The 23,637-nt window shown below is 39.1% G+C and overlaps 3 protein-coding genes across 5 annotated transcripts in view; 1 reads left to right on the top strand and 2 right to left on the bottom strand.

Moving 5' to 3' along the window:
* The first annotated feature begins 683 nt into the window (after positions 1 to 683).
* heatr4 (HEAT repeat containing 4) lies at positions 684 to 12,754 on the top strand. The gene is made up of 13 exons (XM_059357680.1): positions 684 to 732; positions 2,148 to 2,654; positions 3,744 to 3,824; positions 4,748 to 4,939; positions 4,981 to 5,340; positions 6,999 to 7,054; positions 7,157 to 7,261; positions 7,336 to 7,454; positions 7,532 to 7,715; positions 8,504 to 8,573; positions 9,710 to 9,899; positions 10,628 to 10,697; positions 12,170 to 12,754. Exons 1-13 carry the CDS (start codon positions 684 to 686, stop codon positions 12,317 to 12,319), a joined length of 2,133 nt encoding a protein of 710 aa, XP_059213663.1. The 3' UTR covers positions 12,320 to 12,754.
* Positions 12,755 to 13,188: 434 nt separating this feature from the next.
* LOC131992366 (polyubiquitin-B) lies at positions 13,189 to 15,903 on the bottom strand. The gene is made up of 2 exons (XM_059357929.1): positions 15,797 to 15,903; positions 13,189 to 14,757 (listed from the first exon to the last, which is right to left on the bottom strand). Exon 2 carries the CDS (start codon positions 14,748 to 14,750, stop codon positions 13,605 to 13,607), a length of 1,146 nt encoding a protein of 381 aa, XP_059213912.1. The 5' UTR covers positions 14,751 to 14,757; positions 15,797 to 15,903; the 3' UTR covers positions 13,189 to 13,604.
* Positions 15,904 to 22,853: 6,950 nt separating this feature from the next.
* LOC131991982 (seizure 6-like protein) overlaps positions 22,854 to 23,637 on the bottom strand; it is a 101,358-nt gene continuing 100,574 nt past the window's right edge. For all 3 annotated transcript variants that reach the window (XM_059357296.1, XM_059357298.1, XM_059357297.1), the window contains one exon: positions 22,854 to 23,637. This exon is cut by the window's right edge. The gene's annotated coding sequence lies outside the window, so the exon portion shown is untranslated.

Below are 23,637 nucleotides of genomic sequence, written 5' to 3' on the forward strand. Positions count from 1 at the left end.
ATCTAAGTGCATGTGTTGTAAATAATAAAAATAAACAATGCAAAAAATAGACTTTTTTTTGTATCCATGTCCTATCTCTGTGGGTTGAATACAGTATCAAAATCCTTATGTGTCTGAGTAACGTAAACAAACAAGAAAAATCTAACAAACTGCATATATTATGAATATATATTTAAAAAATGAATGAAATAATAAAAACATTTTTTATATTAAATATATATTTTTTCTATTTTGTGTGTGTTGAATACTGTATTAAGATCCTTATGTGTCTGAGTAATAAAAATAAAATGAAATGTGTATAATAAATCAATATTGCTGTAACATTACACGAATAAACGACATCATATTTTAATTATCCTGTTCTTATTTATTTGGGTTGAATTCAGAATCAAAATCCCAATGTGTCTGAGAAATTAAAAAAATAAAATATCTAAAACAATAATATGAATATAAAAACAATATAATTACATTTTAAATTAACAATGCAATAAATAATAAACAGATAAAATCCTTATCCTATTTCATTGGGCTGAATAAAGTATTTAAATCCTCATGTGTCTGAAAAATTAAAAATAAAAAACCTAAAACCATAACAAATGAGGAAATAGTACATTGTAATATATTGAAAATATTCTATTAAAAAAAATAAATAGTGTAAATAGTCTCTGTAAGTGTAGGTTGCTATGACGACAGCGCCGGTCAGAGAGCCGGAGCAACCGACTCAAACAGAAAGTCGGTAACTGGTGCGTTTAAAGCTCCAGTTTAACCAGTTTAACCTCCCAGTGTTCAGTCAAACACAGGTTCAGACTCACCAGGTGAGGAGAAACTTTTTATTTAACTTTTTATGGAGCTAAACCAGGTTCTAACATGTTATCCCAGAATAACTAAACCAATTAAATGGATGTATAAACAATAAAAACTAAGTTATAATCCACGATCGATGTGTTGGAAGCAGTGAAATAACCAAACCAGAGTCCATTAATAAAACTTGACTATTTAAGTTCGTTTCGCTTTTCCATCAAACGTTAATCTATCCAAGCATTAATTCATATTTTTTTAAATGAGGAGTTTAAAATAGAAAATTCGGAAAACAACTAATACACCTATGAGCTGTTCTTTGAATGTTATTGTAACTTTTGTAGGTGCAGTAGAGAGAATTTCAACCGAACTGGGTTGTTCCGATAAGAAATGAAAAAATGTCCAGATTACTTTTTATCTCATAATATTGACTTTTTATCTCATAATTTCGACTTATTATCTCACAATCATCACTTTTTATCTCATAATTTTGACTTTTTCCTCATAATTTTTACTCTTCATCTCATAATTATAACTTTTCATCTTATAATATCGACTTTTTTATCTCATAATTATGACTTTTTATATAAAAAATGATGGCTTTTATCTCATTATGACTTTTTTCCTCGTAATTATGGCTTTTTATCTCATAATTTCGACTGTTTATCTCATTATTGACCTTTTCTCATAATTTTTACTTTTTATCTCATAATTATAACTTTTTAAAACATAATTATGGCTTTTTATCTCATAATTTAGACTGTTTAAATCTCATAATTGACCTTTTCTCATAATTTTTACTTTTTATCTGATAATTATAACTTTTATTTGAATAATTATGACTTTTTATCTCATTGTGACTTTTTCCTCATTATTTTGACTTTTTATCTCATAATTATGACCTCTTTATCTCAGAATTTCATCTATCTGTCTCATGATTATGACCTTTTTATCTCATATTTTTTATTTTTCATCTCATAATTATGACTTTATTTTATAATTATAACTTTTTATCTCATAATTATATATATATATATATATATATATATATATATATATATATATCTCATAATTTTGACTTGTTTGTCATAATTTCGACTTTTTATCCCATGATCTTGACTTTTCATCTAATTATTATGACTTATTATTATTATTATTCATATTATTATATAGACTTTTTCAAGTTAATCACTCCCTTATTTTTATTTATTTATTCATTTTTAATTGCAAAAACAGAATATAATTTTAAAAAACACACAAAAGGACAGAAAATACATTTTAAGGAACACAAAAACAAACATTGAGACCATCTGAATCACGTGTTCTCTGTGTTGATCCGGATCCTGCAGGTGAAATGGATTCAGGTCTTGGTTCGAGGGTCTCGGAGGCTCCAGGCTCCGTCCAGCTGCAGAGATCTCAGCATCTCTTCCAGCTGTTTCTGACAGACGCTGCTGCTGGTCTCCATTTCTCCCAAGATGCATTGGGTGACCTTTGCACCAGCAGCCTTCCCTACAACAAGGCGGACTTCCAGCAGTTATTCAGGCCCAGCGGAGCCCTAAAACCGTCCCCCAAGAGGAAACCACCAGAGAGGAAGGTTTATAGACCAGCTCCGAGACCTGCAGAGGGATTCAGGACTTCAGTGCCTTGGCTCGAGCTGCAGATGGTTGATTCCTGCAGGAGAACCAGTCTGAAGAGGGCTTCAGGTTTATCGAAACCAGTTCACAAGGTGGCTCAGAGAGACCAGGACCAGATCTTGTTGGATAAGTGTTCAAAGTATCACAAAAACCTGCAGGGCTGGTCCTCTACAGCCCCACAGAGGAGGACCGACCTAGACAGGAGGGTCACACCCACCCACAGTAAGTTTGTGTTCATTCATTAATTGAGTGTGCTTGTAAGAGGACACTATATACTCTCCACCGGGCTTCTTCATATTTATTCTTATTTATTATTTCTTTTGTGTTTTTTTCGGTTGACTACTCCTCCCAGAGTTTTGGTTTCATTAAAATGGTATCAAGTCGACCAGCTCAGCCATGACAAGTGCGCTATGACTTTTCTAAGGGTTTCGGAATTTTTCTTTTCAAATTATTTAGCAAAAACACGGCAAAATATTCCCTCAATGTTTCCTTATGGGGAGGCTACAGTGGATGACATCCTCGCTAGAGTGCAGAGGGAGAGAAAATTACGTCAATTTGTCAAATTTGGAAACTGTGCTTGAGGCAGCAGATGCCACTCGGCAGAAATAATTTATACATAGAAACGTATGAAAATTCGTCTTGGAGTGGAGTGCACTCACATTGGTCTGCTAAAGCTGTCAGAGTTATAGTTTGGATGCGCCAGATGCGCCTCCAACATGCACCCACAGCAGGAAGGCAGGAACATTTCTGGAGGAAAGCAGGTACCAGTTTCTTCTGATCGCTCTAATAAAACAATTTCTTCATTTTTCTTCACAAAACACATATGTAGACGTTCAGGAAGAACTCAGGATGCTCAAAGTGAAGTTGGTTCAATGATAGAAGCGAAGATTTGGCCAAAAATGCTTTCTGTTCGAGGGGCATTTTCAGCTGTTTTTCTCTCAATATACTAAGCAACCCATGGTAGAGAAAATATACTGTAAACTAGTGATGTGCCAGTGAAGCCTCATGAACCATTGTCATTATTGGCTGAGTCCACTAGATGGTGCTCTCTGTTCAACGATGAGCTGAAAGCACACTTAGTTACCATAGCTTCAGCCTTTTTCTTTAAACCAATAGCTCCATCTAGTGGGCCCAGAAAATAATGACAATGGTTCATGAGGCTTCACTGGCACATCACTACTGTAAACTACTCGGCAGTGTCAATAATGTATGGGTGAGAGTCACGGGCCAGAGTCAAGCACACTCAAAGTTTCTTTAGAAATGTTCTAGTTAATAAGTGGAGATACACTAACAGGTGTTTAATAAAAACAGCTTCCACAGAGAGCCTAAAGACGGGCCTGACTGACCCTGCAGACCAGGTCCAGACTGCAGCCAGCAGACCACCACAGACAGGTAGAAAACTTTCATCTGCTTGAAAAAAAAAAATGTGTTTATTCAGCTGCCATCAGTTTCTCTCCACACAGAAACTACAGATGTTTAGTATCAAAAATACTTTATTAAATCAGGTTATAGCTGCTTGGTTTACACACACACACACACACACACACACACACACACACACACATATATATATATATCAGAGATGGGGGGAAAAATCGATACAGCATAGTATCGCAAAATTTTGCGTGCCAATATTGTATCGATTCATGGCCGATTTTTTTTAAACCTTTTTTTTAATGATTTCTCTTTTATAATATTAAGAAATGTCTTAACATTAAATCTTAAATTTCACTGTAAGGAAAACAGTTCATCTGCCCTCAGAAAAAAAGTGGAATTACCAGAAAAAAAGTAGAAATTGTGCATCAGGATATCGTGTTGGGAAGTTGTAGAAATAACGCTGCAAAGTTCGGCTTTTTTTATGTTTCATTCAGAAACATTGAGAGCAGTGAAGCTTGTTCTTTTTGAAAGTTTGATAAAATGCTGCAGTTGTTGTCGTCCATACATGTTTGATATCAGTTCAGTTCAGTTTGACTGAATACTTGTGTCAGTCTGTGGGTTTGACTCTCATTGTGGAGAAATAAGAAGACTGAAATGAGATGAATACACTGAGAATTTCCTCAAGTCTCCAAATGCAGTTAAACAGTTAAATCACAATATATTGTATCACTATCTCAAAATGCCTAAAATCGCAATAATATTGTGTCGTGACTCAAGTATCGAGATTAAAACGTATCGTCGGGCCGATACGCTGATTCAGACCTCTAGTATATATATCACAAAATCAAGTAGGTAGGTAAACAAATGTGTCAGTGGTGATTCAATAAAGGTGCTTCTGTGTTTAACTTGACCTTCCACTAACAGGCTGTGTGTTTCAGATTCTGCAGCTCCAGATGTCGACAGCTGGTTGGCTGCACACTGTTCAACTCTGGAAGGAGAGCAGAGTCAGAGGCTCATCCAGAGACTAGTAGCACAACTCTTCGTCGGCCAGGAAGACGAGCCCGATGCCCAGGACCAGCCCCTAAAGAGCTCAGACCAACCCCCAAAGAGCTCGGACCAGCCCCTAAAGAGCTTGAACCAACCCCTAAAGAGCTCGCACCAACCCCTAAAGAACTCGGACCAGCCCCTAAAGAGCTCAGACCAACCCCTAAAGTTCTTGGACCAGCTCCTAAAGAACTCGGACCAGCCCCTAAAGAACTCGGACCAACCCCTAAAGAGCTCAGACCAACCCCTAAAGAGCTCGCACCAACCCCTAAAGAGCTCGCACCAGCCCCTAAAGAGCTCAGACCAACCCCTAAAGAGCTCGGACCAGCCCCTAAAGAACTCGGACCAGCCCCTAAAGAGCTCGGACCAGCCCCTAAAGAGCTCGGACCAACCCCTAAAGTTCTTGGACCAACCCCTAAAGAGCTCGGACCAACCCCTGGACACCCAGCTGCTGGTTTCAGTGCTGCTCCACTTCAGCAGCCGGACGGTCAGAACCACCAGCTGTCTGTCTCATCAGTGTGTTTACCTGTACTCACTCAGAGCCGATACTCAATAATGCCTCTGGGAACACCTAAAACTTGTATTGTTTACCTTGTATTGGTAAAGGTCCAATCTGACATCCTGGTAGTCCTGACACAGCTCCGACAAATTTAATGTTTATTAGACCACAAATAGGACAAGATTTAGTGAGCAGGCGAACCCTGAGGTCCCTCCACAGACAGTGAATTATATTTGCCAAATTAAACCGTACAAAGTAATTGAATATTTGAGTAATTTAATCCCATCAGTTCCTTCAACTTGTGCAGTGTTGCACTGTGATGTTCCCCATCAGGACCCGAGTGAGAACAAGGGGTCATTGACTGAACGGGCCATGCAAAACAAAGGACACCACAACTCCTGACATCCCACTGGCCAATTCACCATCCAACACCTGTACACAGGCCTGCTGGGAGCCTGGCAGAGAGGATCCAGGACTTGCAGCCAGATTTCAATTAACCCACGTTTGCCTCAGTGACTCTGGTATAGAGGTGGTGTTACTAGTAGGGATGGGAATCGAGACCCTGTTCTTTTTGAGAATCGGCTCCCAGTAATTTGATTCCTAGGAATTCATTTGCAGTCTGGACGTTCAGGGGTTAATATCTCCTGCTCTGACTGCAGCTGGGAGAGACCGCTGCGGGAGGACTGGGCCGCTTGTGACTGCTTTGGGAAGGCGCTAGTCATTAAGAAGAGTAGAAACGAGTCTCCAAAAATTCTCCAATAACTCAAGAAAAAGTCGCTAGATTTGTCGCTTTTTTGAAAAAGAGTCTCTAGAGGGGTCTTATAGTCGCTAGATATAGCAACAAAGATGCTAAGTTGGAAACACTGGGTAGCTCTCACCGAGCAGGGACCAGATTTGTGGTGAAGGTTTACAGTAGATGCCTCTGAGTTTCGGTAGGTTAATTTGTTGCATATTTTCTGGTAATCTGCTCAGATGAAACCTAGAATTGTCATGTTGCATGTTGTTTCAACCAGTGTAGTTTCGTCTCATTTATTCCTATATTTTCTGTAATTTTTCTGCACAAAAACTGCCACCTGGATGTATGCCTGGAGTTAGTGAGCTAACTAGCCAGCTAACTGGCCAGCCAGCCACTAAATGAATACAACATTACAACTTAATGCTTCATTCACACTGCCACAGCGCGATGATTGTGAGGTAGAGGCGCTGGGTCGCTAACTCACATTTGTGGTGTGATAAACAGTAAATTCGTCACCTTTAATCATACGTTAGTGGCGGTGGTTTCATCTAAAGCAGGGGTCGGCAACCGTTACTAACAAAAATTGCCATTGTTGGACAAAAAAAGAGAAATAATGTCGGAATGGAGCCGCAAACTTTATTTTGAGCCTCACAATGAAGATATTACAACCTACTGAGTCTAAATTAGCCTACCAAAATTACTAATAAGTAATAATGAGCATTTATTAGTATGATTTTTGTCAGAATGCAGCAAGGAGCCAAGTGCAAATGAGAAGCTTGACACCAAAGAAAATCAAAACTAAACTTGAAGTTGGCAAAATGTAGATGTTAAGGTGCCCGGCTGTAGACATTTAAATACTATTTTCAGGGGAAACATAAATAACTTCATGTCGTATCATTTTTTGTCACAGCCACAGGGAGCCATTGCAGATGGCCTGAAGAGCCACATGTGGCTCCGGAGCCGCAGGTTGCCTACCCTTGATCTGACCCTTGACCTTGATCCGCCTGCCTACCCTTGATCTAAAGTGTTTAGCTGTCTCCTGTTGTCTCTCCTGGTGTCCTTCTGCAGACTCTGGTGCGCTCCCTGCTGGCAGAGCAGCTGAACAGCTCGTCATGGAGATGCCGACTGACGTCCTGTCAGACTCTCTGCCGCCTCAGAGGACCCCTGAACAAGGTGAGAAGACGATACAGACCAGAACCATCGTGCTGCCTCCTCTGGCTCCTGCTAACACCGCGTCACTGTTACAGGACGTCATGGACAAGCTGACCCACCTGATGTATGACGACCGCAAGGAGGCGGTCCGCCGCGCCGCTGCAGAGACGCTCCTGAAGCTGGGGAACAAGCACCGCCTTCACACTGACTTAAGGTGCTGCAGTTGCTACATGCTAACCAACAGGTGTCTGTGCACACATGTCACTGAAGCAGCTCTCCTATTGGCTGCAGGTTAAAGCTGGAGGGGGGGCGGGGCCTCCGGGGCAAGATGGAGGCTCTGGATGTGATTGGACACCTGAAGTTGATGACGGCATCGCTGCGGGAGCCTCTCATCAGCTGCTTCAGTGACGAGGTCGCTGCAGTCCGTAGACAGGCCTGTGAGACGGCGGCAAGTCTGCTGCTGATCGATGAGACGGTGAGAGAAGATAATTGTGTGATTGTTTGTGTGCAACACGTGTTACTGGAGGTTTCCACCAGAGGGCGCAGCAGAGCAGTCACACTGTGGAGAGCTACTGGATTTACAGGATGTAAATAAAAAACATGGCAACACTAATTCTGTATGACGGCATTTTAGGGCCAAGTATGAAAAAAAGTGACGAGATTAATAGCAGCAAAACTACGAGAAAAAAAGGTAGCAGATTTACGAGATTAAAAGTGGCAAATTTGCGAAAAAGAAGGATCAGATTTACGAGATTAAAAGTGGCAAATCTACGAGAAAAAAGTTGCAGCATCACTTTTAATCTCGTAAATCTGTGACTTTTTTTCTTGTAGATTTGCCACTTTTAATCTAAAAAATGTGCAACTTTTTTCCCGAAATATTACCCCCCTTCCCCGGGTCCATATTATTATTATTTTTTTTTCATACCTGGCCCTAATACGCTGTCGCAAATCACAGCGGAAAAAGTGACATCACACTGCAAAGACCAACTGACAAACATGAAATAAATAACTAGAATCAAACAAACACATGCTTGAAATGAGTAACTGCAGTAAGTACATTTTTCTTTGTAAGGATTCTTTAAATAAGTAAAAATATCTAGGCACTGAAAAAAAAGTCCAAATATACTTACATTAAGTTCTGGGCTAGAAATGTAATTTGTCACCTTAAAGCATAAGATGATATACAGCACTGTATATTTGAGTATTTAACAGTATATGTATTTGATTAAGTCCAATAATGTGTGTTGTGTTTTTTGTTTACAGGTTGAGAGTTGCCTGCTGCAGCTGGTGGAGAACGATGCGGCTGCAGAGGTTCGACTGTCGGCCATCAGAGGTGAATATTAAAACAGAAAGAGAAACTCTGGACATATACAAACAAATGTCCTCTTAGTTTTATTCTCATATGGTTAACATTCACAGATTCTGACAGTTTTGATTTTACCAAGACAAGACAAAAGTTTTAACTTTGAGGAATATAAAACAAACAAGGCTTACTTTGCAGCGTTATTTCAACAACTTCCCGACATGATATCCTGACACACAATTTCTACATTTTTCCTTTTATTCTGGTGATTTTGACTTTTTTTCTGGTAATTTAAACTTTATTTGTAATTTCTACTTTTTTCTGGTAATTTTTACTTTTTTCTTGTGGCGTTGAATTTTTTTCTGGTAGTTTTGGCTTTTTTTCTGGTAATTATGACTTTTTTCTGGTAATGTTACCTTTTTGCTTGAACTTTCAACTTTGTTCTGGTAATTTCTACTTTTTTGTTGTGACTGACTTTTTTTTCCGTTGTTTCTACTTTTTTCTTGCAATTTTGATTTTTTTCTTGTAATTTCTACTTTTTTCTGGTCATTTCTGCTTGTCTTTTTTCTGGTAATTTCTGCTTTTTTACTGGTAATTTTGACTTCTTTTCTGGTAATTCTACTTTTTTCTGAAGGCCGATTAGCCGTTTCTCTTACATCGGACTCAAGGTTGAACTGATAAAAGGTCACTTTGACCTCACAAGTCAAGGTTTAACTCAAGAATCATTAGAGGTGTGGGGGAAAATGTATACAGCATAGTGTTGTGATATTCAGAAAAAAATATATAATAAACTTCCCGACACCATATCCTGACATATTGCCCATATTGCCCATAGATTCCTTAGATCTTCTAGTTCCATATGATACCAGTATCTCCAGGATATTCCTAAAAGTGAGAAACAATCGGCGAAAATACTGACGGCCACCGGAACACTAAATACCAATACTTGGCGGCCATGAATCGATATAATATCACCATGCAAAATATCCCAATACCATGCTGTATCAATTTTTTCCAACACCTCCAATGATTCTTGAGTTAAACCTTGATTTGAGAGGTCAAAGTGACCTTTTATCAGTTCATCCTTGAGTCCGGTGCTCAGGAGAGGGACACAACACACCAGCAGACCTTCAGCTGATGAACTTCTTGTCTTCTTGTTGTTGCAGCTGTGGGTGCGTTGGGTTTGTCTTCCCTGGAAGTGCAGGAGACGCTGCTGCGCTGTGTGGAGACTGAGGAGGAGGCGGAGCTACGTCTGGCTGCGTGCCGCCTGCTGCAGAGCTGCGGCACGCCCTCGGACCAGCTGCGACACTGCCTGCTGCAGCAAGTCCACACAGAGTCCAACTGGAAAGTCCGCAGGTACGAGGGAGACAAAAATAAAAATAGCTGATAGGAGTTTATTTCAGAGCTGATATCTAGCCTTTTTCCATGGTTTTATTGACAAAAACCAAAGAAAACCAAAGACAAAAACCAAAGAAAACCAAGAAAAACCTGGAAAATGTCTAGATATCAGCTCTTGACCCATTTAGGCCTAAAACGCCTGGAAAAAATGCCTGTAAAACCTATATTTGAGAGCTTATACATGTGGCTTTTATAAGAAGTTGAGTTTATTTGTCCAAACCTTCAATAAAGTTTTTTTTTTTTTTTAAATCAACGTGTTGCATTGCGACACTCCCACATGTATTCTGATGCATTTCATTGGCCAAGAGACCGAAAATAGGTGGAAAAAACTACAAATACTACAAAACGACATATCTGCTTTCCCGGCTTAAATGGGTTAAATTAAACTCTTATCAGCTGTTGTTATCATTATGTTTGTCGAAACAGATGTACCTTTAGTTGTACCAGGCATTACAATTAAGAATAAACTGAAGAAAACAAGGGTGGTCTAATATTTTTTTCCATGACTGTATATATATTATACAAATATATAGAGATAGAACATCAGATCTCTACTGAGTTTTTATTTTGATGCTGTATATGCACATTTGTTTGTCATCTGCTCTGTTGACTTGTTTAAACTTGTAAATTAAAGACTTATTAATGTATATGTGAAGTTTAATGATATTGTTTCTGTGTTTATGCAGGGCGATGCAGGAGCTGCTGCATCTCTGTGAGCCGCAGGAGGAACACAGTGACACTCAGTACAAGCTGCAGGTTCTTATTCTTATCAAATACTCTGTGAGCCTGTTCAAGGTACTTGAAATAATAATATGTATCAACAGACTATAATTTACCCATTTCAAGCATTTTGGGGTATTTTAAAATTTGACCTTTTTTGACAAAAATCAACAGGCTATCAGTATGACTTTTTTTAGCGTGTCATTTTTGGACATCCCATAATATGGTTTGGTTTTCTTGCTATTTTTATACAAATTATGCTACTACATAACAGACTACAATTGACCCATTTGAAGCACTTTTAGGCCTTTTAAAATTTGACCATTTTTGACAAAAATCGACATGGCTTTTTTTCAATGTCACATAATATGGTGTTTTTCTGTCTTTTGGAAACTCAGAGGAAAACAGTTGCAATTTATAAAAGCACTCAGGAAACAGACGAGTTTCAGGGCCAACAATGTCTGGCTGTGCCGTTGGATGTCAGAACAGAAAAAGTTAAGAAGAAAAAAGGCGTTCTCTCATATTGATTACTGTCCAAAAACTGAAGAAAAAGAAAAAAAAAAGTCCTAGCATGTTGATTTTTGTCAAAAATGGTCACATTTTTCAAAGACTCAAAATGCTTCAAATGGCCCAATTATACTCTGTTTATACATGTAGTAGTATTGTTTGTCCAAAAATAGGGGGGAAAAAAAAAACCCCACCATGTTATGGGATGTCCAATAATGATCCCCTCAAAAAAAAAAGTCATACTATAACATGTCGATTTTTGTCAAAAATCGTTGCATTTTAAAATACTTAAAATTCTTCAAATGGGTCATTCATAGTCTGTTGATATATATTAGAGCATAATATGGCCAGAAATGAATATTCTGGACAGGTATCGGAGAAGGAGAATGAGAATGTGAATGAAAACTGACCTCCTCAAAAAAAATGCTAGAAATGGGTCAATTATTAGAGCATAAAACCAGAAATGACAGAAAAACATATTATGGGATGTCCATAAATGACCCCCTCAAAAAAAGTCATACTATAGCATGTTGATTTTTTTTTTAATTTGTCAAATTTCCAAATGGCTATTAATGCTTCAAATGGGTTAATTATACTCTGTTGATACATATGAGAGCATAATATGGCCAGAAATAACAGAAAAACATCATATTATAGGATGTACAAAAATGAGCCCCTCAAAAAAAAATCATAGTATAGCATGTCGATTTTTGTGAAAAATGGTCAAATTTTAAAATGGTTAAAAATGTGTTAATTGTTGATACATGTTAGGGCATAATATGGCCAGAAATGACAGAAAAACACCATATTGTGCGATGTCCAACAATGACCCCCTCAAAAAAAGTCACAGTAGAGTATGTTCTGTGGCTCAGTAGGTAGGGCGGTCACCCACTGATTGGGAGGTTAGTGGTTTGATACTTGATACTGATATTTTCACAGTGTGGTATGAGTACAGGATGTCGGGGCTCAGACTGGCTGATAAACTGGGTGCTGTGTTACAGGTGCTGTGTGAGTCGTCAGTGATCACAGAGAAGCTGCTGCTGCTGGAGAAGCTGCAGGTCGGAGGTCAGAGGCTTCGCCCCGCTGCGTTAGCCCGACGGCTGAGTCGGCAATACATGATCAATAACCCTCAGACAGCTGATCAGCACTGATCATCTATCTGGATCCTTTTAAATGAATAAAGGTTCTGTTTCTGGATGCTTACTTACTATTACTATAATAGTATAAAAAATATTTTTTTCATGCCTTAGAACTGTTAAAACATGCTTGAAATATTTTTAGATCAATTTAAAGTCGATATCACGGCTACGTCACTGGTAGTTGCGTGTGCAGACTGGTGCCAAAAAATTTGGAGGAAAATAGACAAGTGCTGCCTGTGCCATTGGATGTCAGAACAGAAAAAAATAAAATAAGTGTTCATTCATATTTTGCTGTCCAAAAACAGAATAAAGTCAAACTATAGAATGAATGAAATGCTTCAAATGGGTCAATTATACTCTGATACATGTGGTAGTATAGTTCATCCTAAAATAGCTAAAAATCACCATATAATGGTATGTCCAAAAATTTTAAAATGCCTTAAAATGCATCAATTGAAGTTCGTTGACACAAATTAGAGCATAATATGGCCAGAATTGACAGAACACAATACTATGGGATGTCCAAAAAAGGTCATACTATAGCATGTCGATTTTTGTCAAAAATGGTAAATTAAAAAAATGCTGCAAATGGGTCAATTGTCTGTTGATACATATTAGAGCATATTGCCAGAAATGTCAGAAAAACACCAATTATGGGATGTCCAAACACTGACAAGTCATTTGTCAAAACTTTTACTTTTGTATCTTTACATGTAACCATACTTTTACTCTAATTCAATCTGACTGGAACTTTGACCGAAGCAGCAAATATACATTTAGATTTTAAACACTGTTAGATTTTCTCAAATTGGATTTCCCAATGTGGACTAACTATTCCTTGCTAGAAGTTGCTGATCCTGTTTAATAAAAGAGACCAGATAACAGTTTGAAGTCACTTTATTTGTGAGACGACATTTTAACAGCAGCATTTTAAAGGCTCTGCAGCTCAGAATACAATGAACATTTCTTCTTCCAGGCTGATAATTTAAACCATTTAGTGAACTTTATCGAAGTTGGACCACTTTTACCACAAGCAATTTTATCATTAACTTGGCATTCGTTTATTTTCCGTTAAATGATGAAAGTTACCCAAAATCACATCAAAGCCAACTTTCAGCTAAAGCATTAAAAAGGCAAAGTTAAATTATTAAAAAGTCACTGAAAGCAAAAGTCAGGAATGCTCAACCTTTATTGAAAATTATATTTAAAAAAAAAAAGTAGTTACTGACAGCTGGAGCAGAATGAGCGATTAACACTGGAATACTAGGTGGGTTTACTGAGACTTCTTTGAGCAGATTTAGTTTCCTCCACGGAGACGGAGCACAAGGTGGAGGGTGGACTCCTTCTGGATGTTGTAGTCAGAGAGGGTGCGGCCGTCTTCCAGCTGCTTTCCAGCAAAGATCAGCCTCTGCTGGTCAGGAGGGATGCCTTCCTTATCCTGGATCTTAGCTTTCACGTTCTCAATGGTGTCACTTGGCTCCACCTCCAGGGTGATGGTCTTGCCAGTCAGGGTCTTCACGAAGATCTGCATGCCTCCCCTCAGGCGCAGGACCAGGTGAAGAGTGGACTCCTTCTGGATGTTGTAGTCAGAGAGGGTGCGGCCGTCTTCCAGCTGTTTGCCAGCAAAGATGAGACGCTGCTGGTCAGGAGGGATGCCTTCCTTATCCTGGATTTTGGCCTTCACGTTCTCAATGGTGTCACTGGGCTCCACCTCCAAAGTTATGGTCTTGCCAGTCAGGGTCTTCACAAAAATCTGCATACCACCTCTCAGACGGAGCACAAGGTGGAGGGTGGACTCCTTCTGGATGTTGTAGTCAGAGAGGGTGCGGCCGTCTTCCAGCTGTTTGCCAGCAAAGATGAGACGCTGCTGGTCAGGAGGGATGCCTTCCTTATCCTGGATCTTAGCTTTCACGTTCTCGATGGTGTCGCTGGGCTCCACCTCCAGGGTGATGGTCTTGCCGGTCAGGGTTTTGACAAAGATCTGCATGCCTCCCCTCAGGCGCAGGACCAGGTGAAGGGTGGACTCCTTCTGGATGTTGTAGTCAGAGAGGGTGCGGCCATCTTCCAGCTGTTTGCCAGCAAAGATGAGACGCTGCTGGTCAGGAGGGATGCCTTCCTTATCCTGGATCTTAGCCTTGACATTTTCAATGGTGTCACTTGGCTCCACCTCCAGGGTGATTGTCTTGCCAGTCAGGGTCTTCACAAAAATCTGCATACCACCTCTCAGACGGAGCACAAGGTGGAGGGTGGACTCCTTCTGGATGTTGTAGTCAGAGAGGGTGCGGCCATCTTCCAGCTGTTTGCCAGCAAAGATGAGACGCTGCTGGTCAGGAGGGATGCCTTCTTTATCCTGGATCTTAGCCTTGACATTTTCAATGGTGTCGCTGGGCTCCACCTCCAAAGTGATGGTCTTGCCAGTCAGGGTCTTCACAAAGATCTGCATTTTTACTCTGTTGAGGATTTAAAAAAAATATATTTTCAAAAAAAGAAACCTAAAGATCTTTCATATAAAAGCCAGATCGATTATTAATTGCAAATACACAATACTGCTCTGCTATTGTGTGCGTGTCAGTAAAAGGCTCCTCCCTGAGGGGAGGCGTTTCTTTTTTTATCCCCAACAAACATTACACTTCCTACAGCTTCCATTTTCCAACTTGGTTGAATAGCCACCATTACAAAACATAGCTTTAAAAACCTGTGCTTACTTTCTGAACTGATGATTTATCTTTTAATTTACAAAAATGTCAGAAAATGACCACACAATCTTAATATAAATATGCAGCATCATGATTGCTAAACATTTTTTTTTAACTGGGTAATGACTTGCATTTAAGCAGCAAGTTTGCAGATAATCAGTTCATTTATGCTATTCCGAATATATCTGCTAAAAATTTTCTATTAATTTATGGATTTTTATTCGTTTCGGCTTAAAAACCTTCTACCGTTAATGAAATACAATTAACTGGCTACGTTGCTAAGCTAGCTGTCGATTAATTGATCGTTTTATTTCATCAGATTACACCATTACCCACCGAATGATTGTTCAAATATAAAACACCATTTATGTTTCCCAGAATAAGAAGTTAAGTGACGTCAGCCAACTAAACGGCAACCAGGCTAACGGAGCTAAAAAGCTAATGTTGCTAAGCAACCCGGATGTCGCGATAAACGGTCGTTTCTTTAACGTTTGTGACCACAAAGTTACCCTATCACATTTAATGTATTTTAAGGTTTAGGTTTGGTTATTTTCTGATTTAACTAATCGAGCTTTATGATTTATTTTGATTACGTATGTGCCATGACGACGTTTTTTTCTAGCTAGGCCGCAGTTAGCTTCGTTAGCTTCAAAAACAGCGGGCGTTACGTTAGCTCGGGATTTATTCGTTAATGTTACAAACAACTACATTTAAGTCGATTCAATACTCATATACAAATGGAAAAAAGGGGTTTAGACATGGTATGTATCTATATAAGGGTCTAAATACTCACAAACAAATGATTCCCACCGGTAATCGACTCAAACTGCTCCGGGTTCTGTCAGGTTTTGAAAAACAAAGAGCAGCGGAGCAGCTTTTATAGATACCACTCTGATATCCTTCCGCTGTCTCGCCCCGTGGGACTATAATATATCTGTTATCTACAAATACGCCTTAAAATAACTCTGGAGTTAATCAAACATACACATTCCCAGCAGAAACACAATAACAGATTTTAAGGGGGAGATACGTAGCGTTTAAAAACTAGAGTGAGTGTGAAAGAAATGGCCCTTCACAGGCTGCGCGGATGTATACACGACATACAGCCTAGGCAACAGTGATGCATGTAACTAAGTATATTTACTCAAGTACTTCACTTTATTTGAGTATTTCCATTTAATGGCACTTAATATTTGTACTCCACAGTGGTGGAAAAAGTATTCAGATCTCTTGCTTAAGTAAAAGGACTACTGTACCACTGTGAAATGACCCCACTACAAGTAAAATCCTGCATTCAAAACTGAAGTAGAAGTACAAAAGTGTCAGCATCAAAATGTACATCAAAAGTAAAAGTACTCATAATGCAGAATGGACCCACTCAGAGTGTTAAATGTAGTGGAGTTAAAAAGTACAATATTTGCCTCTAAATTTAGTGGAGTACAAGTATAAAGATACATGAAATGGAAATATTTAAGTAAATTACTTCATCAAAATAGTACTTAAGTAGACTACTTGAGTAAATGTACTTAGTTGCTTTCCACCACTGGTATTCAACTAATCATAGGTTGACTAATAGGTTGTTAAGTTTATTTAGGTATATAACACAGCAGTTTTTACAGTAATCTGCTTCACTGTTACCAGCTGAAACATAGAAATGGCCCTCTACTGAACATGTAAAGTACCATGTTAAAATAGCAATGACCGTCATTTATCTAGCCTTAGCACCTGGTTCTTGACTCATATCTGCATCCAGAACTGCCAAGTTAATGTGAATATTATAATATATATTTTACAAACCAAATGAGGAAAGAACGTATTGATTTTGTTGACCCTGTGACCTTTTCTCCAGCATTATTGTCATGTTGTTGTGTTTTTAACAAGCAGAATCTTGAGAGTCATTATTTGTAAAGTGACAGATACTTGACAAGCAGGAGGAAACTTATTGATCAGCCTTGTGACCTTTTACCCTTGTGCCAGACGTCATTACTGTTCTGTCATTAACCAGTATAACCTGTAGAACTAATGGCTAACTGAGTGGATCATTAGACTTTGACTGCTTCTCCTCTGTAATTGTGTTTTGATTATAGATAATCATTAACACAGCATTTTGTCTGAAGTGCATATTCTCTCACCTGGGTTGTAAAATGAGCTGCCTGAAGAAAGAGAATAATATTTTCTAAATGTCAGCCTTAATTCATGGCTTGTTGGAGCCACACATGCAATAAAAATACATATTTAAATGCAAAAATCTTCCCACGGAAGTGCTGTTTCACATGTGTGGGGGAAAAAAATAGGATGTATGTATAAAAGCTGTAACCTGCAGGAGTTTCTTTGGGTACTCTACTCTTAATGTCATGATATGAGCACATGAAGCCCATTCTCATGCTCAATTTGTCTCATAAGTTTTTTGGGGTTGATATCCGTAGTTAAACAGATTTACTGGTCAATTTTGCATTTTTTTTTTATTAGTCAGGAATGAATAAAAATGGTCAAAACTCCCTCCAGAATCCGAAAATCAGACACCAAGACCTTGGAGCAAAAGACAAATCCATGCTGTTATTTGGTTTCAAAAACATCTCACATTTTGTAGACTTCTGCATTTTTTGCAAGATTGTACATTGAGAATTTGTGTTGTGTTGCCTGCTGAGAAACTCCCTTATTGTGAGTTAGGAAAACCATCCATCCTCTGAATGCTCTAGGTCTCTAGTTTGTGGTTGTAAAGTTTCATGAGGCTGATATCTGCAGCTCAGTCAGATATCTCAAACTGATAAACTGTTGAGTTAAAGCTCCGCCCCTCACCTGAGATAAACCAGGAAACAGTCTTTTATTCTGCCTCACTGAGACGAAGAGACACACACATAACCACATACTCTGAGAGACGGACGATAACATTCAGCTTCGGACTAAAACCTCCAATTTGACTGAAAGAGGACGACTTCAGGAGATTACTGGGAACACTGGAACAGCTCCACTTCACCCAGCTGCTGAATACACAAACTGATGGACAGTTTTACAGGAAAGTAAAGTAACTTTGAGAGAACAGGGAGTGGCTGAGCTGTTTGTCTGCTGTGTTTCAGCTAAATGGCTTCCAGATTAGAGGACCATTTCTGCTGTTCTGTCTGCCACGACATCTTTAAAGATCCTGTTCTTCTGTCATGCAGCCACAGCTTCTGTAGAGACTGTCTGCAGAGCTGGTGGAAACAAACCAGATTGTGTCCGGTCTGTATGAGATCTTGGATGAGTGAACCACCTTGTAACCTGGCGTTAAAGAAGCTGTGTGAGAGTTTCTTAAAGGACAAATTTCAGAGAGCTTTTGAAAAACACTCCAACCACAGATTCAGACCCATCGATAAAGCTGCACAACAACAGGAGAATGAACTTCAGGAACCTCTGGAGCCGCTACAGAAGAAGTTAGAGGATTTAAAAAAAGTTAAAGTGAAGTTTGATCAAGCAGCAGAACACATTCAGGACCAGGCCAGACGCACAGAGACGCAGGTTAAGGAGCAGTTTAAGAAGCTTCACCAGTTTCTAGAAGAGGAAGAGGAGGCCAGGATGGCTGCACTGAGGGAGGAAGAGGAGCAGAAGAGTCAGATGATGAAGGAGAAGATGGAGGCTCTGAGCAGAGTGATAGCAGCTCTTTCAGACACAGTCAGAGCCACAGAGGAGGAGCTGAGACCTGAACACGTCTCATTCCTGCACAACTACAAGGATCCACAGCTGCCCTCAGGAGCTCTGATAGACCAGGCCAAACACCTGGGCAACCTGGCCTTCAACATCTGGAACAAGATGAAGGACATGGTCTCCTACAGATCTGTCATTCTGGACCCAAACACTGCTGGTCCATATCTCATCCTGTCTGAAGATCTGACCAGTGTGAGACCAGGAGAGAGACAGCAGCTTCCTGATAATCCAGAGAGGATTGGTGGTTACTGGTTTGTTCTGGGTTCTGAGGGCTTTAAATCAGGGACTCACAGCTGGGAGGTTGAAGTAAACAAAACCGACTGGGAACTGGGTGTGTTAGCAGAAGAGTCTTACCAGGGGACAGAAGACATGGGGTCTGGATTATGGAGAATAGAATTATTTGGAGGTAAATACTCATCAGTGTCACCATCAGGTGAAACAACTGTTCTCGTAATGCAGAAGAAGCTCCAGAGGATCAGAGTGAATCTGGACTGGAACAGAGGAAAGCTGTCGTTCACTGATGTTGACACTGACACACACATACACACCTTCAGACACACTTTCACTGAGAGGATGTTTCCATATTTTTTCAATTGGGATGATGAGTATAATCTCCCACTGCAAGTTTTACCAGAGAAGATCTCTGTGGCTGCAGGACAACAGAAACAGGACGATCATCTTCCTGTTTGAGAAGTCCGGAGCCCTGTACTACAAAGCTGGATTTGAGGGTTAGCGAGGTAAATTCAGCTCTCATCCTGGGTTTTCAGTATCACAAAGGTGGTTCTCTTTTGAATCTGGCTAGATCTGGCAACTCATGCTGAGAAGCTAACCTGGTCGGGACTAAGTTAGCTCCTCGATAAGAGATCAGTATCAATAAATGCACTGCCTACTAACCAATGAATTCTCTTGGAAAATGGTACACCCTTTAGGGAAGATCCTGTGGCCCTTGTTGCACGGATAGTGCGTATTAAGGTTGCATACATTATAACTTCACTATATTATTAATCAGTATGACGTTTACTTGCATATGAAATACTGTATAATTCCGTCATTCAAGATAATAGACCTAAAAAATGTTTTTTTTTTGAAGTGAGCAAAACCAAAATTTATTTGACGTATCCTTCATTATGGGACAGTTTCAAATCTAAATCCATAATTATTTTAAAAGTCAGTGTAACATCATGTGCAGCTGTCAGGTTAGAAATCAACAGTAGTTGCTGAAAGCGCATTGAGTGGTTAAATACGTATATTAATTCATGAATTTGCACTTGTTATTTCTGCCAAAATTAATCTTGTGCCTTATTTAGAGCAACCCAAATCTTCAAAGTGAATTCTCTGTAAAACTTCATTCTAATTGACTGTTTTTTTGTTTGTTTTATTGGTGTTTATGAGTAAAAAAATATTGTCAAATAACAGAAAATAACTGTAAGTGATTTTATAAATAAGTTATTAAAAATACTGATAATATGCAGTTAATATCTATATTTAAAATATATATCTATATATATATGTGGCTTGCTGCCTGGAAACAAGGCCGTGCGCTGACCTGCTAACAAACCTGTTATGACGAACATTCTGCCTTGTTATGTCTTACAGAGATATAACAGGAGCCAAAAGATTTTTCAATGTCTACTTGTTATTTTAAAGTCTAAAAAATATAAAACAGACAATAATCTTCTTTGTGATTATAGAATCTTAATCAGTTTAAGCAAATGCAATATATGTAATTAAAGTAATCACAGTTTCTAAACCAACATTGACACACAAACATAATCATTGTATCATAATCATATTGCCTGATTAATAGCACCAAGGTTGACCTTTGATAGTGACCTGTGTCACACACAGAGACAGAAAACAGAGTCAGACAAAAGAAGCAGTGTAATCAAATCATTTAAACAATGTAGAATAATCAAATTATTCTAACAATTGTTAATAAAAACAGATTATATCTATGACGTATTTGGGTTTTCTAAGTGAGATGCCGCTGCCAACAAAAACAATATGTTGTTTTAATAAAGTGTGAAACTTTCTCTTGATTAATTCCCTGGTTTCTACTTTTGTTTTTTATTTATTTAAAGTGTTACTCTCTGATGTATTAAAATCATTCCAGCTTCTGAATTGGAGCAATTTCTGCTTTTCTTTGTCTCACATTACGGTGAAGTGAATAAATCTGGTTTTTGGACTGTTTTATATGTTATCCTGCACCGTATACTCACTACTTCAACTCCTAGTTTGCAAACAGATGTTTTAATATAGTCTTGCTGCCCCCACTTACATCAATTAATTAGGATTTTTCTCTGTGAGTAATAGATTTTTGCGGGTGAAGTGTTCCTTATAAGTTCTAATAAACTCTAAAACCACTGCGTAAAAAAAGTGTCAAACTAAATTAAACTAATTAAACATCTTTCCCCTGCATCTCTGCCTATTATCCATTAATATCCTTGACAAATATTTGCTGCATGTTTTGCCTCAGCGACGTGAGTCCGACCCATGCTGTTAACTGCGTGTAATATTAACGATCTCATTGTGCTGCTGCAGTCATTACGAGTCTCTCTGGGTAAGAAGCACTAGCTAAACGCCTCAAATGCAGACATAAATGTAATGTATTTCTGGCTCTGTGAATGCCTCCGGTTCATTAAATTGTGTGTGGGTAGCATTCAGTTTCCTCAGAGTGCCTAATATCATCAAGCATCTGCTTAAAAGCTTCTCAACAGTTGAATTAACCGCAGCAGGAAGGCCTCTGGAAATTGCCATCGTAGCAGGAAGCATTATCTTCTTATTAGCATTCAGGGTGGCAACAGAAGGAGTCATTAGGACATTAAACCGGGCCGGCGGAAGGGAGACGCCGCTGGGCAGGATTTGCCTCCCACCCATCAGGGGATATCTACGAGACAAACAGCACTCAGCCCAGAAAGAAAGTTCCCTGTCGAACTGAATGGAAGCCAAAACTGCTTCCTGTGGTGAAAGTTTGTACTTCAAAGAAGCTTTTCATGCAGCAGATTAAAATCTTTTTATGTTGGTGGTTGGAGTTGTTTTTCTGACCATCTAAAGCAGAAACCACACAGTTTTTCTCATGCAGTCAAAGGATATTTATGCACACTGAACTCTTACAGATACAACTTGAATGCAACAAAATGCAATGATTTGCATTCAAGTGAAAACAGTCCAAGATATTTGTTGTTCAAACTAAAGTTATTAATGCATGGAATCCTGCAACCTGACTCAGACAAAGTCATGGAAAAAATTATTAGACCATTGTTTTCTTCAATTTCTTGTTCATTTTAATGCCTGGTACAACTAAAGGTACATTTGTTTGGACAAATATAATGACAACAACAAAAATAGCTCATAGAGTTTAATTTCAGAGCTGATATCTAGAAATTTTCCATGGTTTTCTTGATAATTAATATTGTTTATTATCATGGAAAATGGCTAGATATCAGTTCTTAAATCTCTTTATTCTCCATGTGTCATTTAAAATAAAGGGTTTGCACTAACCAGATCCTGTTAAAAACATTAAATTCTGCTCCTCAGAGACACTGTGAAGACATGATTGATTCTGCTGAGACCAACAGTCACGTGACAAATATTAACTGGAAATCTGTTTACACAGAGCAGAGAGGAGAGGACAGGAGAGTCTTTTTACACAGAGCAGAGAGGAGAGGACAGGAGAGGAGAGGCCGTTTACACAGAGCAGAGAGGAGAGGACAGGAGAGTCTTTTTACACAGAGCAGAGAGGAGAGGACAGGAGAGGAGAGGCCGTTTACACAGAGCAGAGAGGAGAGGACAGGAGAGTCTGTTTACACAGAGCAGAGAGGAGAGGACAGGAGAGGCTGTTTACACAGAGCAGAGAGGAGAGGACAGGAGAGGAGAGGCTGTTTACACAGAGCAGAGAGGAGAGGACAGGAGAGGCTGTTTACACAGAGCAGAGAGGAGAGGACAGGACAGGAGAGGCTGTTTACACAGAGCAGAAAAAAACGCCCTGAAATGGTCTGTTGGGATAAAAAACAAGTATTTCTACTGTCTATATTTTCTGCATACTCCTTGTGGACAAAGCACTGACAGATTTAAGATGTCAGCACAATAAATATCATATATTGTGTATATTTTCACATTTGGTCTCTAAAAGGAAACACGACGCCAAATAATTCAACAGAACGCTTCGATATTTAGAAAGTCTTTTGTACTTTTTATTCAAGTTTTACCATTTATTTAGGGAAACTGTTAACATCTGTCTTCTCATAATGAAAATGTACATTTATCAATCTGCATAAAACATCACATATACAGTACATCAAAATAAATTACATCATCTGGTGGGTTGATTGAGCTTCAGTCAGTTATTAACTACAGCTACGCTATTCACATGGCAAACCTCCACGTCTGCAACAACGCATGTTTTTCATTTGGACTTTTTTTTAAAAATCCAGAGCCGGTCCAGAAGCCCTGGAGACCCCCGGGGCCGGTCTACCACAGTCATCCATCTAACTAATGTGAGAAAATAAGACATCAGTACTGCACTGGCCCCCGGAGGTGTTTAAATACCACGTAACTACAGCTAGAGCCAGGGCTGGACCTGCCGGAGGAAAAAAAGCCTGAAAGGTGACTGCAGGCAGCAGGGAGCTCAGGGGCAGGACACAGGGAGCCGCTGGCCTTATTAACTTCCTGTTGTCACCATTTAGAGGCCAGAAGTGGAGACTCGTGAGTAAATAAAAACAAAAAAATTATAATAATCCACCATTCTGCCTGTCAAGTTATCCAAAATATTCTTAAAAAGTTATAATCCTTCAGATTTCAGTCCTGCTTGATCATTGTGTTTCCTGCTTCACAATAAAAGCCAACTGCAATTTCAGGACTTTTAATGTGAAGCAGCAGCAGGAAGTGTTAGCTTAGCATTAGCAGTAAACGAGTGTGTTTCCATCAAATTCATTTTTTTTTCATCAAATTAAG

Source organism: Centropristis striata, chromosome 19 (assembly GCF_030273125.1).
Source record: "Centropristis striata isolate RG_2023a ecotype Rhode Island chromosome 19, C.striata_1.0, whole genome shotgun sequence".
NCBI lineage: Eukaryota > Metazoa > Chordata > Actinopteri > Perciformes > Serranidae > Centropristis > Centropristis striata.